At 36.0% G+C, this 14,946-nt stretch overlaps 1 protein-coding gene across 1 annotated transcript in view; it reads left to right on the top strand.

Annotated features, from left to right (window-relative positions):
• LOC117342584 (protein unc-80-like) overlaps nt 1-11,647 on the top strand; it is a 56,471-nt gene extending 44,824 nt beyond the window's left edge. The window contains 11 exon segments of the mRNA XM_033904782.1: nt 1,444-1,626; nt 2,317-2,440; nt 3,029-3,247; nt 3,527-3,622; nt 5,143-5,231; nt 5,369-5,537; nt 5,932-6,099; nt 6,208-6,396; nt 7,253-7,399; nt 7,935-8,347; nt 8,538-11,647. Of these exon segments, the coding sequence (XP_033760673.1) occupies nt 1,444-1,626; nt 2,317-2,440; nt 3,029-3,247; nt 3,527-3,622; nt 5,143-5,231; nt 5,369-5,537; nt 5,932-6,099; nt 6,208-6,396; nt 7,253-7,399; nt 7,935-8,347; nt 8,538-8,870 (2,130 nt within the window). The 3' untranslated portion in view covers nt 8,871-11,647.
• Nucleotides 11,648-14,946: the final 3,299 nt, after the last annotated feature.

Here is a 14,946-nt window from a genome sequence, read left to right on the forward strand (position 1 = left end):
TGTATAGCCTTTGTTCAAATTTAACTCTCTCTACTATTTTTATGCCATTGGTGACCTGAGTACCTCAGGTAGCTGGGCTTGGTATTTGTTTTCAAGTTCAATCATTTTTCAGGCGGTTCTGCTCCTTCTATGACATTCTGATCTATCAGAGTTACTTCCCTTCATTTCATTATCTCGGTACCGGGGTTGGTATAGCGATAGCTTAACAGCTGATGGGGACGGAAAATGCCTGTATTGTAATTAGTAACTAATAGGATATCTTGTAAGTAAAGTAGCTAAATTGAATAGATTATGTACAGTAATTTGTAATTATAGTAACTAATGGAATTTATGGTAATTAGACATTAAAGTGGATATTATATATCGTAATTAGTAACTAACGGAATATATGGTAACTAGCTATAGACAGTAAATTAGATTATGTATATGGTAATTAGAAACCAAAGGAATATAGGGTAATTAGATAGTATATTGGATAATATATATATATATTGTAATTAGTAACTAATGTAATGTATGGTAATTAGACAGTAAATTAGATTACATGTATATTATAATTAGTAACTTATGGAATGTATGCTAATTGGACTTTAAATTGGGTTATACATGTAATGTAATTAGTAACTTAATGAAATATAATGTAATTAGACATTAAATTAGATGATATATATATTGTAATTAGTAATGATGATGCAAACAGATTAATACTCTAGTAATAATTTATTGAAACAAAGCAATTAATAGGTTTTTTACCACAAATGATTTATATCATTGAAATAAGATGTTACTGGTTTTTATATAATGATAATTTTACATGTTATTAAGATTTGTATACAATTGATTATGTAACATATCTGATCATCATTGTCAGTTTTGTATATGGGTTACAGTATACATGTATGTTTAAATTGTCTGATGGTGAATGTCAGTGCCAAGCAAAATATGACATTAATATTCAGATACTTTATAAAAGGTTATACAAACTTATTATTTTACTTATATATTATGATCATCGTAAATATCAGTGTCATGTAAAATATGGCATAAATATAATTTAATATTATGCACTGTCACATGGGATGCATTGGGTATGTCATATGTTACATGTTTCGTATTTTGAACATGTGAATTGCATATTTTGTTAGTAATTATCTTTATTGCATCCCGAATGATATTAGTAAAACATACCTATTGGTACATATAATCAACTTAGATTTTATGTTTGTTTATATTCATATAAAGAAACTACCGGGTATAATTGTATAAAAAAGAAATGACAACCAACCATTATCAGTTAATATCAGCTATAACAATGATTGACTATTTTGATAAGAACAACACATGCAATATTGATGTCAATTAACATTATATTGATACTATCTATAGACTGAATATCAGAAGAACAATTTTAAAATAGATTTTTATCATGGCTTGATTTTTCAGACATTAATCGGTGCTGTCCTCAGTATCATACTGTCTGGACCAGGGGGAGCCGTGCTGCCTGAAAACTTGTTCAGTTTTCACGGAAGCCACCGTATTGAACACATCACGCAGAGTATACTTACTCCACCGTCATTTTCTTCTGCTGTTGTCAAACTAGTAGCCATGCAGATGGCTGCTCTAGGGGTAAGTAAATAAAGCCCATGGTATTAATTTTTAAAAATTCAAACGTTATTTGTTGAAATGCAATGTCTATTATTCAGTCTTATTGTCACGGATGCCAGATGGAAGTATGCAAGGGGTTTTACAGTGGAAGGATACCAGATTTCTTGGAGAAAACCCACATTGTTGGCGGGTGACTCCCATACTTTTTACCTGTCCAATAGGGAATCAAACCCTGGCTGCCTAGGTGAATGACTGGTGTGCTACCACTTTACCACCCTTATACTGTACTGTACTGTACTTTTTAAAGTGTCTAGATCTCTTCTCCAGGTGTCCAGAAACATGTCTGAATTCATGCAACTTTGAAATTTCATCATTTCTTCAGTTACAAATGGTTCAGATCTAAGATCAACCTATGAAACTGATGGAAAAGTTCTTATCAAGTTTTTGGGAAAGGGGGATATGTTCTGATATGCTAATTTTTATAAAACCTCTGAACAATGTTTTTATCTTCCTGATTCTGTAGAATATGTTTGTCATCCGTTCAGTGCTACGCACCTTAGAGTCAATTGCCAAAGATTAGAAATTGTGATAAATGTGAGATTTTAACAATATATATATACACCCAATAGTTTATATATGTTACTAGGAACACTAGAGTCAGATACAAACATGGACACATGGCATTAATTATGTTCAACATGTTGTTACTAGGAGCAGTTCTCCCTGGAACAGATCTGCGGAGGAATGGCGGAGTTCCCTACTCCAGAGAGATACATTAACATTCTGGTAAACTTCATCTTACCCCTGTGTGTGCGCCTGGGCTGTGGTAGGCGAGGTAGGTAACCAATGAAATCATCCTACTTATCGTGTTCACTTTGTTTAAACAATACTGTCAGATTTGTTTTTATCCTCTAATATATCTATGTCCAAGACGTTCTAGTTTTCAGGATTCATTATCGTATAGTCGTTAGATTTTATGGAGCTTATTTTCACAGTTGTCCCAGTCAGACCTAGTTCGTTAAATTTCTAACAGCCATGCCTTGTTAACATTCTGTTAGTAGTAAACAGTTCTATATTTATGTTTATAAATAATGCATAGTATTTATTTTCACGCTATATTTAAGACTGTGAATATAGAAAAATTAAATCCTTCACGATGATTATGTTGTTGAAAATAGACAAAAATATAATTCCCTTGAAAATTTGGACTATTACAGAGTTTGTGAACATTTACAGTAACTTCACAAATGTCATGTAAGTCAGATCAATAAATCAAAATAGAATACAAATCTCTAGGATATGTCAAGACGCTACAAACTCAAAGCTTATGAAATTATTTTTGTTTCGATAGCTAAAGAAAGGATCCCTAAGACAGTTTATCAAAAGGCGGTGTACAATGACAATTTCCTCGTTTGTTTTATAGACACACCCAAGATGAATACAGAGGATGTCAAGTTCGCTCTCCAGGTCAGCTTGAACATACTGTGCCCGCCAATAAAGATCCGCTCCCAGCAGCAGGGTAACACTAAAACCACTCTGCATCATCTGTCCATCAGCGAGAACCACCGATGTAGCAGCTACGGACAGCTGGACAAGGGTTTCAAGCATGAGAACGAGATGTTACTACACACAGCTTACCTAGGTGTGTCATAACAAAAATAAAATAATTTTAATTTTTTCATTTGAAGATCAATTCCAAAGAAAATTTTGTTAAAACTAATATTTTAAAATGTACATTTTTAGTTGAAGTTATTTTACTATATGGTTGTTTGATTGGCAGAACAACTGTACGATGCAGTTTAATTAGTTTTTTACTCTACTCTATATATCTGACTGTAAAGATAGAACAAATGTGTGGTGCAGTTATAGATGTGTGTCATTTGTATGATGTTTATTTACTAGCTGTTCTCTATAATTAAAGGTTTGGAGATTTTGATGACATGCTTTGACAAGGTGCTGAGTACGGAGTGGCACAAGGTCACCCACTGCATACAGAACCTGGGTTGTAAAAGTAAAGGTGAGTAAAACAGGGACTGAACCCTGTCTCTGATGTCCACAACTTATCCCAGTAATACTGCTACAGTATGTAGAGAAGTCTCATTCAGGAGGAATTAGTGGTCTATTTTCAAGAACGACATATCATGATTTTCGGACATTTAAAGTACAGAAATGCCAAAATAGAATCACCATTAAAATAAGTTTACACAACAAAATAACAAACGATGTAAGAAAAATTTACAGTATTTATTAAAAAATTTGCAGATAAGGGGTGCATATCACCTTAGCAGTTACCTCCCTTGGACTGGGTGGGGTATAGCTGTGGGCTATTTGAACCCCGTAATGCTGAAGAGCATGGTGCTGAAAAGCTATGGCCAACAACCCGTTGAGAACATGACTTTGAGGTATGGCTGACCTGAAGCTCATGGGTACCATAGCCTGGTTGCTCAAATGTCCAGGAGTCGGCAAGAGTTGGGAGTTACATCACTTAGGCTTGGGGTTCGACTTGCTGTCTTACCCTGGGCCAGATAGAGTTGATGTATGCAGTCCAGCTAACCCTTGGTTCTGGGGTTGGATTGACCGATTTGTGGTGTATAGCAGTAGTCTGGCATCATTAATTGTCCATGTTATTATGTTATTACATGGTGTCAGTTTACTGCCATAGGCCCAAAGGTTGAAACTGATAAAGTCACAGGCAACCAATTAGATAAAGGTGGTGGTGGGGAGGTGGATGGTATGACTGTTTGTTCCAGCAGTTAGAACAACAATGGCAATTTGGATAGAATTTCTGAGGAGAAATTGACATTAGCCATGTGACCGAGGGTGGTCTTCTGATTGGATCTCTTGACATCCTTACCTTGTTAGTAAGGGGCTATTTAATTAGAATATGTAAATTAGGTGCAGGAGTGAAACCTCCCTTCATAGATAACCGTAGGGTCAGGGAGGTCATAGATAGAGCCAGACTGGTCAAGACTGAGTGATAAGGGTAATTAGATTCCCCCAAGATAATATCTGCATGCAAGTCTTATCTGTGCCCATTACATTCAGACTGGGAAGTTGCTTTGATAAGGTTTGTTTATCTGAGAGACAGAGAACATAAAAACTAGCAGGTGCTTTGAGTATATATTTGCACATGTGTGCAGTTGACAAGCGGACATGAGATGTCCTTTGATACAGTTTATTTAGCCTTGGCATGACCTGTACTGGTCAGCAAGGAGGAGCATAAATCTCCAAAAGCTTGAAGTGAAGCCCTGCAGTGTATTAGATTGACTGTGTTGGGATGACAGGCAGGCCCCATATCTGCTGTGTAAACCTGCCTAATATTTCATATTAGACTTTAAAATGTTTATGGTACATTGCATGGAAGTTGTGCTTTTGAACAGGATTTTCAAAATGTTCTTGGGGGTAGAAAAAAATGAGACAAGGTATAACGTTGTACTGGTCAGTAAAATAATTTGGTAATATTATAGCGTTGTACTGGTCAGTAAAATAATTTGGTAATATTATAACGTTGTAATCTTTTCTCCGGTATTGTTTCAGTTTCCCTACCCATGTGGAAGTTCCTGGACTTTGTTGTAACCTACCGACCATCCATCTTTCTCTTACTCCAGCCATTTATACGATACAAGGTAAAGTGTCAAGTTTTCAGATTTAAATAGACAGGTTTGGAACATTTTGAAAATATTTTCTGTATTTTTGAGTTCTGAACGAATTGGTGAAGTGTGCCTTTCTGTAAATGATTGTACCAATATTTGTACATTGCCAGATTATGCGTATCAACTGCGACACTGCCCAGGAGTACTACATTCAACAGACTATCAAGGACAAGATGCTCGGCTACAGCTTCACACATCCGAAGTGTAACGCCAGCATCCTACTCCAACTGGCTGTGGAGCTACAGGCACTCAAGGACGAATTCCACACTGTTGGGGCAGGTATGTGGTTATCGAGAATGGTAGCCATATTGCTACCATTTCTTAGAAATTGCTGCAATAAAAAATTATTTAAATAGATTTGGGTAGCTGTCTAGAGGTCAAACCAGATACACAGGGACTGAGGGTTTATGGAAGTTAGATAAGTTAAATGGCCTTTATTCAAACTAGTGGAGGAATCAGGAAATTAGTTGTTATGCTACTGATAGGATGGTGGGAGTTTGTTTGGATAGAATAGTTATATAGCTAATGAGAATTGAAGATACCTTCACAGGTGTCAGGGAGAATTTGTCACTATCGAGTTTGAGAGAGTGAGGGGAAATATAGGGTAAAACGTGGACGAAAGGATGATTCATTGAAAATGCCACTTATATTGCTGTTTTGATTTCATGAATAGGAGAGTTCCGGTCTGCTTCTGCTACTGACACAACAGAACGATCGGACATGCCACTGACCCAGATCCCAGAACAGCGACGACAAGCTAGTATCACAGATATTGCTGTGGAGATTATTAACCCTGTGTCCAAACCTACACTAGCTACTATTGGGAAAAAGGCTAGCAGAGGTCAGTGAATAGGTCATTTATCACAATCATTGTCTTAAAAATATCAAGAAACATCCTGGATGTGACTTTTATGAACACCTCCTAGTGTGTGCTTCTTTTCAATTTCAGCCACAATATTTTCCCAGTCAAGTTCAAGTACAGGTGCTCCATTCAAGACGACAGTTATCACTTCGAGTCTTGACAGTACCAGTCCTGTCTTGTCGGAGAGAAAGGTCAGTCGCCGTATTTCTGCCAAAGATGGCAGCAACATTCTGGAGAAGTTTCGAAGACCAACAATGGAGGATATTTCTCCTGGAGGTAAAAAGACCTTTGTGTAGTTTCTGTCATAATGTATGTCATAAAGTCAACAAGTGTTACACATGTCATTTTATAACCTCAGATTAACTACACTATGGAAAAAGTAGATGGCTATAGCTATGATCTGTATTATTTCGGCTTGAGCTACTTTGGTTATACTGTACGTATAGTTCTATATCTATTCAAAAGCAGAAGCTTAATTATGAAAAATACATATTATATAAAGATAGCTAGTGTCATTATTGTGCACAAGATATTAACACCATTCAAAACAAATAGAAAGTTAGATGCATTAGAGCAAAAATTAATTATACTGCACCATACAGCGGTTTCTTCCTTTTATGACTCATCAGTGATATTTGATTGCTGATGATAGGAGGCAACCAAAAATAAAAACTCTAAATGCATCAAAAGAGATTCCAAGATATAGATGGGAATTCCATATCAAATATCAGACAGTAATTTCTGGGCTATACAGTCTAACTTTCAAGTTATAGACATTTGCATCAAAATTAATAGAATTATCATCAAAATGAAATCTTTAAAGTACATATTTTGAATTGTTCTAACAGACTGCCTGAATTTCGTGGGGTTTTTTTTGTTTTTTTTTGCTAATGAAAAAGTTTCACTGATTATTGATGTCAAAATATGTGGTCAAAAATAGGCAGTTTTTCCTCCAAAACATTGAGGATTGGATGTCAGATGTGGAGATAATATTGTATGAACCAATGCTCTGACATTGGCACTGATAGATATTGAATTAAGATTTAGACAATAGGACTATATAATATCAAGAGCCTGTTGATACTAAATTTGTCCTGCACAAGAGGTTTAGAATTATCCCTTCATGTTTCAGATACCATAGTCATGGCCGAGGCCACCAAGATACAACGCCAGCCAAACATTGTGCTGAGGTCACCTGGGGCGTCCAAACAGAATAGCTTTGATGAACCAGCCAGTGTTCTGTACGAAAGTGACGAAGGAGACACACCCAATGGAGGAGGTAAGACCAAGCAATTATAGTCAGATGAATGTTGTCATTCAGGAGTAATTATCATAATATCAGTATGCAGTAACTCATGCACAGGTTGTCTGTGGGTTTGACTCTTTCATTCATTGGTCAGATCATAGGTTAGAATTCGATGACCTTGTCAGTTGTGGTAGACAGCTTAGTAATTCTGCTTCTCCAGTCCCTAATCCATCTTCGCTAGCCAAGGCTTCTGATTACATTACACTCTGTAATGTAGCCTTGGCTAGCGAAGATATCACTAATCCTGCAAGCCATCTGGTCATCCTCTATTCCTGTACTGATTTGATTATTTATAAAGGAGTTAAGATATGCATAATTGGCTTCAAGCCTGGTTGTTTCATTGTACACTAATGGTTTAATATTTTATTTGTTGACTATGACTTTTACCCAAATTACACAGGGTTTTACAGTACATGGTTTTTTAATGTATTTTGGTCTTCCAATTATGTCATCAGTTATTGAAGTAAAATTTTCACTTCTTAATTATACAAAAATGATTCATTTACAGGTAGTATCTTATCTGGTCATTTTGGTGGAGTGACCACCCCCGACCTTGACCCTAGGTCACATAGGTTTCAACGACAAGACATCAAAAGCCGTAAAACATTCAAACGTAAGAAAACAAAAACTTCCAGCAAAGGGCATTACGGGAGCAAAAACAACTGTGATGCGAATGAGAAATCTCCTCGAGGATCACCTACGCGTCGCCCGGCCTACCATGGATCTCCAACGCATAGGTATCACGGTGCATCTCCCCCGAAACCTCGCAGATCACCACCTAACAGATCGTACGCATTCCTCCAAGAGAGGACTGAAACGGAGCTACAAAACCTTCGACAGGCGAGAGCCACATTGGTGGGTTCAACGTCTCCAAGTGCCGCCCGGTCTGTGGAGACAATTCCAGAAAGTGTAGAAATGAAGGTATCACTTTACACTTTATCATGTTCTTTTCTGTCACAGATTTCTGTGAGGGATGGGAATTCAGAAGGCTTGTGTAAGATGTACTTTATTTATTTATATAAATTCATATATACACTGGAATTAGACTACTTTTTATGCTATAACATATCTGGTCATAACAATGCTGATAAATTTTCATTTAATTCCACAGCCAAGCAGGCCCCGTTATATCCAACGATCCAAATCACACGATGATCCCCATGGAGACTTCCACGCCCCGGGAACTGCTAGAGGCCGAATCGCCAGACAGGGTGCCCGCATTGTGAGGTCAAGATCACCATCGTGTAGCCCTGTTCGAGTCGGCCAATCCCCAACAGCTAGTCCAACTAGGAACCAGGCATACATTTCCCAGTATGACTCCAGTGATTCGCTGAATGCCAATGAAAGTTCAGCGTTGTTGAAGGATGACGACTCTCTGAATTCCCCTCAGTCCATGTGTATATACTTTGATGAGCGAGGAAGAACAAGAGATACGGTCATGTGATACAGAAACAGAATATTTCAAAGTTGAATGAATATTCATAAGTAGTAGTAGTAGTATCGTTGAATCATATTGTTTTAGAATTCTTGATATTATGAAACTGATCTTGTGAAATTTTTAGACTTTGTGACAATATTTGAATACCAAACATTTGTTGATACATAAGGGTCATACAAAGAAATAGTGAAGGAAAATATGTTGGTAGTATGAAGGTGGCGTCTGGTACAAGAGGTATGGTATCGAGGTCTTACCGTCTTGATTGTTGATGTGTACGTTTGTCCGTCCATTTGTTACATGTGTTGTCTGCAATACAGAGAGAAAAATATCACTTTCAATCGTTCATTTAGACAAAAATATCAATATTCACTTCACAATGCTATAAAATGAAACTAATATTAGAAGACCCAATTCTTTACCTATTGAATTGTTCATCGTTTTAATGAATCATTTTTATTTTTGAAAATGATTCATTTATCTAGATCCCAAATGGAAATTTATTTAGGTAAATTTAATATAACTTGCATCAGCCTGAGTTTCCTCTGGTCCTGACACCATGCATGTCTGGTGTAGGACATGGTGTCAGGGCCAGAGGAAACTAAGGCTGAACTTAAACGTGTTCAGGAAGAAGCAACCTAGCTGTACATGTGAGTGTCAATATCTCATTGTGTTTAATATACTGACGGTATGGGAGAAAGTATCGTATGTTTTGTATGTGGTGTATTATGTATACATTGTATACAGTATATTTGGTCCTTTGGTTTGAGAATCAAAGAACAGTAGTCGGTATATACACATTGGTACCACAGCACTTCCAGAGTAGCCTTAACACATGTTCAGGTGTATTTCTGCTGAAAGCATCATTGCATTTGAGGATATTAATAAAATCATGTTAAGTCCAGTGATTTCAAAACTATTTGGAAAATCACAAAAGTCCATGATGATTTGGGGAACATGGATACCAGTTTGTTTTGTTATATATTTATGCGGTGATGCGCTTACTGGAATTAGGAGTATTGTTAGATACCGTTACATGTTTGTGGTAGTCTTGTTAAACTTGTAAAAGCTACAAGAGGCATAACACCAAGAAGTTCAATTGTTATTGATTGACTTGTCAATTTGCTACCATTGACAAAGCATTCATCACAGTAAAATCTTACAGTTACAGTATTATTTTTAAACTTAAACATTGTTAAAAATACACATTATTTATTCTACAATTGTAAAACAAGTTACATCAACTTACATTAATCATGGATGGAAGCTCGCGAGGGGTCTTACTGTGGGCGGAAACCGGAGTACCCGGGGAAAAGAAAACCCACGCGGTCAGGCAGGTGACCCCTATATACCTTTTCACTTTCGATCGGGAATCAATCCCCAGCCGCCTACGTGAAAGAGATGTGTGTTACAACTATGCCACCAACCTCCCCATGTAACACTTTTAAAATTGTTGATAATGATAAATAGTCAAAGATGTTCAGCTATATTTGCTGCCATCTTGATTGTTACATTTCGAACTGTCACTATTTATAGAATTTTTTGTTTATGACATTATTTTTAACCTTTTTATTTTGGGTCCCAGAGGGAAGATTTTGTTCACGTTTCATTTTCTCTTTTACTGTCGGATGAATTATAGTTTATAGTTGTCATGGCAACTGAGACATGTGCAAATCTTGAACACGTGATTTTAGAAAACGAAATTCTTCCAGTTTTAGTCATCTGGGATATTTTGTTTCATCCAGACATCTCTGGCAAGTCTCGCTGTTGACAATTTTACTATTTACTATTATAGTACTAATCAAAGAGTGAATTTAATAGATGGAATCTGCTGTGATTTTTATGTTTAACTGATGATAATGAATCAATCTTTGTTGAATGATTTGATACATTTGTTGACGGGTAAAGCATAAAGATGAAAGTCAGCCCATTTAATATGTTTTTTGATACTACCAGTATATGTCAGATTTCATTTCCATGTCGTAATTAGGAGTCCCCAAAGGTCAATCAAACTGAAATTCTGACTTGCTTCTTCAAATATATTTTGTATTGCTGTGTAAGTGAAAGTTACCTCTGCTATGTAAGGATTAATATTGCTTTGTAACTAATATTGCATTATCATTTCAGCTGATAACAATTTGTTTCGCGTTGTTGGCCAAGTTGACCGATGAAATACACAGAGTACGTTGTGTGATCGGGAAGGCTTTAATCATTCAGGAAAGATGTTAAAACTTATGTGGATGAGATTTGTTTTAGGTGAAGAGAGGGTGTAGATTCTGAAACACATGAGCAGTATTCAACTTTCCTCATTGGAGGAAGAAGTAGAATGCAATTGCGTTGATTTTAATTTTCAAAGAACTGTTGTTTACGGTCAAAACCATTGATATTTATTGTTTGTAAATGGGTCACACAGTCATAACTGAAACCAAAGTACTAACTGCTGTCTGTAAATAAATTTGCAGATTAATTCCTACATATATATCATTTCATACTAAATGCTTAGCAAGGAATCATCACCACGTCAATTTTATGTTCAATATATATACATTTTCTGTGTGCAATATATTTATTAGTTTATATTTATTTTTAGATTGTTTTTATTCTGGTGTAAAATGTAGCATTTCCATGTACTATGTTGATATTTATGAAATATATACCATTATTTACTCACTATTTAACCGTGTATGGGTGATAACTAGTTGTTGGTGTTATGCTGTTAAAGATATTTATAATCAACCAAAGTGATGTTCACAATGTTAGTAAATAAAAGTTAATCAACTTTACGATTCATTGTTTCCGACGATTCATTGTTGCCGTAATTTGGACATTGTTTTTTTATGCCCTCACCATTTATGGGGGAGGTAGCATATAGTGGTATCCATGTCCGTCTGTCCGTCCGTCCGAGTACCATAGTATTATAAGATCAAGTTCTACAACTGATTACATTCTAGGTCCATGCCAGTTGTTCAAAAGGTGATAAGGTTAATCACTTGATTAGTGAAAATTTCATTTCTCCTTTTCTTCAAAATCTGTGTGTATGTATTCCTTAAAACGGACAGATAGAAAGAGACCGGTGGGGGTTATAGTTTGTCAAGTTAGTTTTACCAGAAATAATTTTATCATGGTTTTTATATGTAAATTACTGTTGAGAACAACTAGGCCCTGGTTGTCATTGGTCAAGGTTAAAGGGTCAAATGTCAGGCATTGCTGCTGCAAGGGGAATTCATGTATGTAAATATTTTTCATGGAGTCAATAACAGAAGTTTTGTAAGTGTTTAAGATAGCGCAAATACACAGGTCATAGGCGGACATTTACTATTCTATTATCTAATGGAAATAGGTAAGATAGTGATGTTTGAGATTCCATATCAATATCTTAATTATCAATATACATGTAATACTAGAATTCAAAAATATGAGACATTGTATTTTGATGTAAATGGGATTATAACAAAACATATTTGCCAAAGGTACCGCCAAAACATTGTTCAACTAATTTTAGGTACAGTGTAAGTTGCATTTAATGTTTTGATATAGCAAAATAAGGATTAACTCGACTGAGGTTAATTGGTTTTCATTAAACCCAGTTGAAATTACTTGAATGTTACCAAAACATTTAACTGTCTTGGTGATAACCTGTTGCAAGGGCTAAAATGAAAACGAGCATAATACCAAAGGAATAGGCCTATAGTTTGACTAACCAGCTGATACTTGTTCGTTGAACTAGACAACACACTTACCTTTCTTTGCCTATGGTGCATGGGTTCCTGACCATATCCATGATATCGAATGGTACCGTTGGTGTACTTCCGTGCTAACATTGTGATGAATACGCTTGGAGACCATTGAAAGATTTCGAGAATATAATCTTGTGTTTCGGATGGGTAGCATAGCCGTCTTATGCTTCATCGACGACACCCGCCATACAAATCTATATGTCAGATCCCAGTTAAGTCACATCAACGACACCCGCCATACAAATCTATATGTCAGATCCCAGTTAAGTCACATCGACGACACCCGCCATACAAATCTATATGTTAGATCCTGGTTAAGTCACATCAACAACACTCGCCATACGAATCTATATGTTAGATCCCGTTTAAGTCACATTGACAATATATATATATGTCAGATCACGATTAAGTCACATCGACGACACTCGCCATACGAATCTATATGTTAGATCCCGTTTAAGTCACATTGACAATATATATATATGTCAGATGCCGGTTAAGTCACATCAACGACACCCGACATACAAATCTACATGTATATGTCAGATGCCGGTTAAGTCACATCGACGACACCCGCCATACAAATCTATATGTCAGATCCCGGTTCACATCGACGACACCCGCCATACAAATCTGTCAGATCCCGGTTAAGTCACATTTTCACAATGAAACCTAGAGTGGCGACATATGATATTCCGATTGCCTTTATATATGGGAATATCAAAAATAGTTAAGCATTGATGTCATTTTTTTTTAGCTTCATCGGGGTATGAAACAAATTTTGTTTGCAAACTATATGAATCCGCGTAAGTTTGCAAACAAAATTTGTTTCATACCCCGATGAAACTAAAAAATAATTGATATCAATGCTTATAATTAATTTTTGAAAATGATTTTCTAATGTAAAACATGTTTTATGTACAATTTTACTGGTTTTAAATGGGATTCTTTTTCTCTAATCAATACGCAACGTCAATTGTCGTATTGTGACGTCACATTTTTCGCGCCGAATGAAAAGAATTTTTCGACCAATCACATTTGAGTATTTACCATGAAAACAAAGAAAAATTAATTATTGTAGATTGTGAGTGATAAATTGATTAAATATATTTCCGTTAAGAAACTGTTCATTGCCATGTTACAGATGCACTTTATATACACCCTGTACACATAACTCTGGAGTCGTGAAAAAATGGGTACACCAGCTGCTCAAGGGCACCATTGCACCAAAATATTTATTAGCATAAATAATGGACGCAGGCTTGTAGCCTCTATATCCATATCAATATCAATACATAGTATAATATAAATATTTCCTATGTAATTAATGGCTTTATATTAGTTCCTGTACATTCATGAACAAAAACGATTATTTTTCCAATGATCATCTAACATTATTTCAAATTTTATGACAGAATCAGCATTGACAACAATTTGTGGCAAGCTATTCCATAAATCAATAACTCGGTAACTGAAAAAATGTTTCCTTCCATCAAGACGACATCGCTTTTTGAATATTTTCTTATCGTGACCTCTGGTTCTTCTCATCTTGCCCATTTGGAAAAAGTTTTTTGTTATTCTACTATCGTATACATTTGTATGTTATTTACTATCTTAAAAACGTTAATCATATCTCCTCTGGTCCTACGGTGCTGTAGCGTTGGGAGATTTAACCGTTGTAGCCGTTCCGGGTACGAGATATTTTTAAATCCAGGGATCAGTTTTGTTGCCCTTCTCTGCACATTTTCAATGAGTTCTATATCTTTTACTTTTGATGGGTTCCAAGCACTTGCAGCATACTCAAGGTGGGGTTCAACTAGAGCTTTAAATAGCATTTTGAACATGAGTTCGTCCAGATACACGAAAGATCTTCTTATCAGCCCAACTATACTGTTAGCTTTATTGACAATTAACTGTATGTGCGTTTTGAAGTTTAAATCCTCATCTATGCTGACACCAATGTCCTTTTCGTTCTTGACATGTTCCAGTTGGATTCTTTCTCCTCCCGATCCTTCCATATAGTATTTTCGTTTTTGAGTTGCTTTAAGCGAAAGAACTTTACATTTATTAGGGTGGAATTTCAGTAGCCATTCGTCGGCCCAATTTTGAAGATTATCCAAATCGTTCTGGAGTATTTTAACATCCTCGCTATTGCTTATTTGTCTGTATAATTTGGTATCATCAGCAAAGAGCGGCGATTGGGACACTGGTATTTCTGGTAGATCGTTGATATATACAACAAATAATATTGGGCCCAATACACTTCCCTGGGGGATACCACTCATTACTGGATACGATTTAGAGGATTCTCCGTTGACTATTACTCGCTGGCATCTATTTCTTAAGAA

The sequence above is a fragment of the Pecten maximus genome, chromosome 2 (assembly GCF_902652985.1).
Source record: "Pecten maximus chromosome 2, xPecMax1.1, whole genome shotgun sequence".
Taxonomy (NCBI): Eukaryota; Metazoa; Mollusca; class Bivalvia; order Pectinida; family Pectinidae; genus Pecten; species Pecten maximus.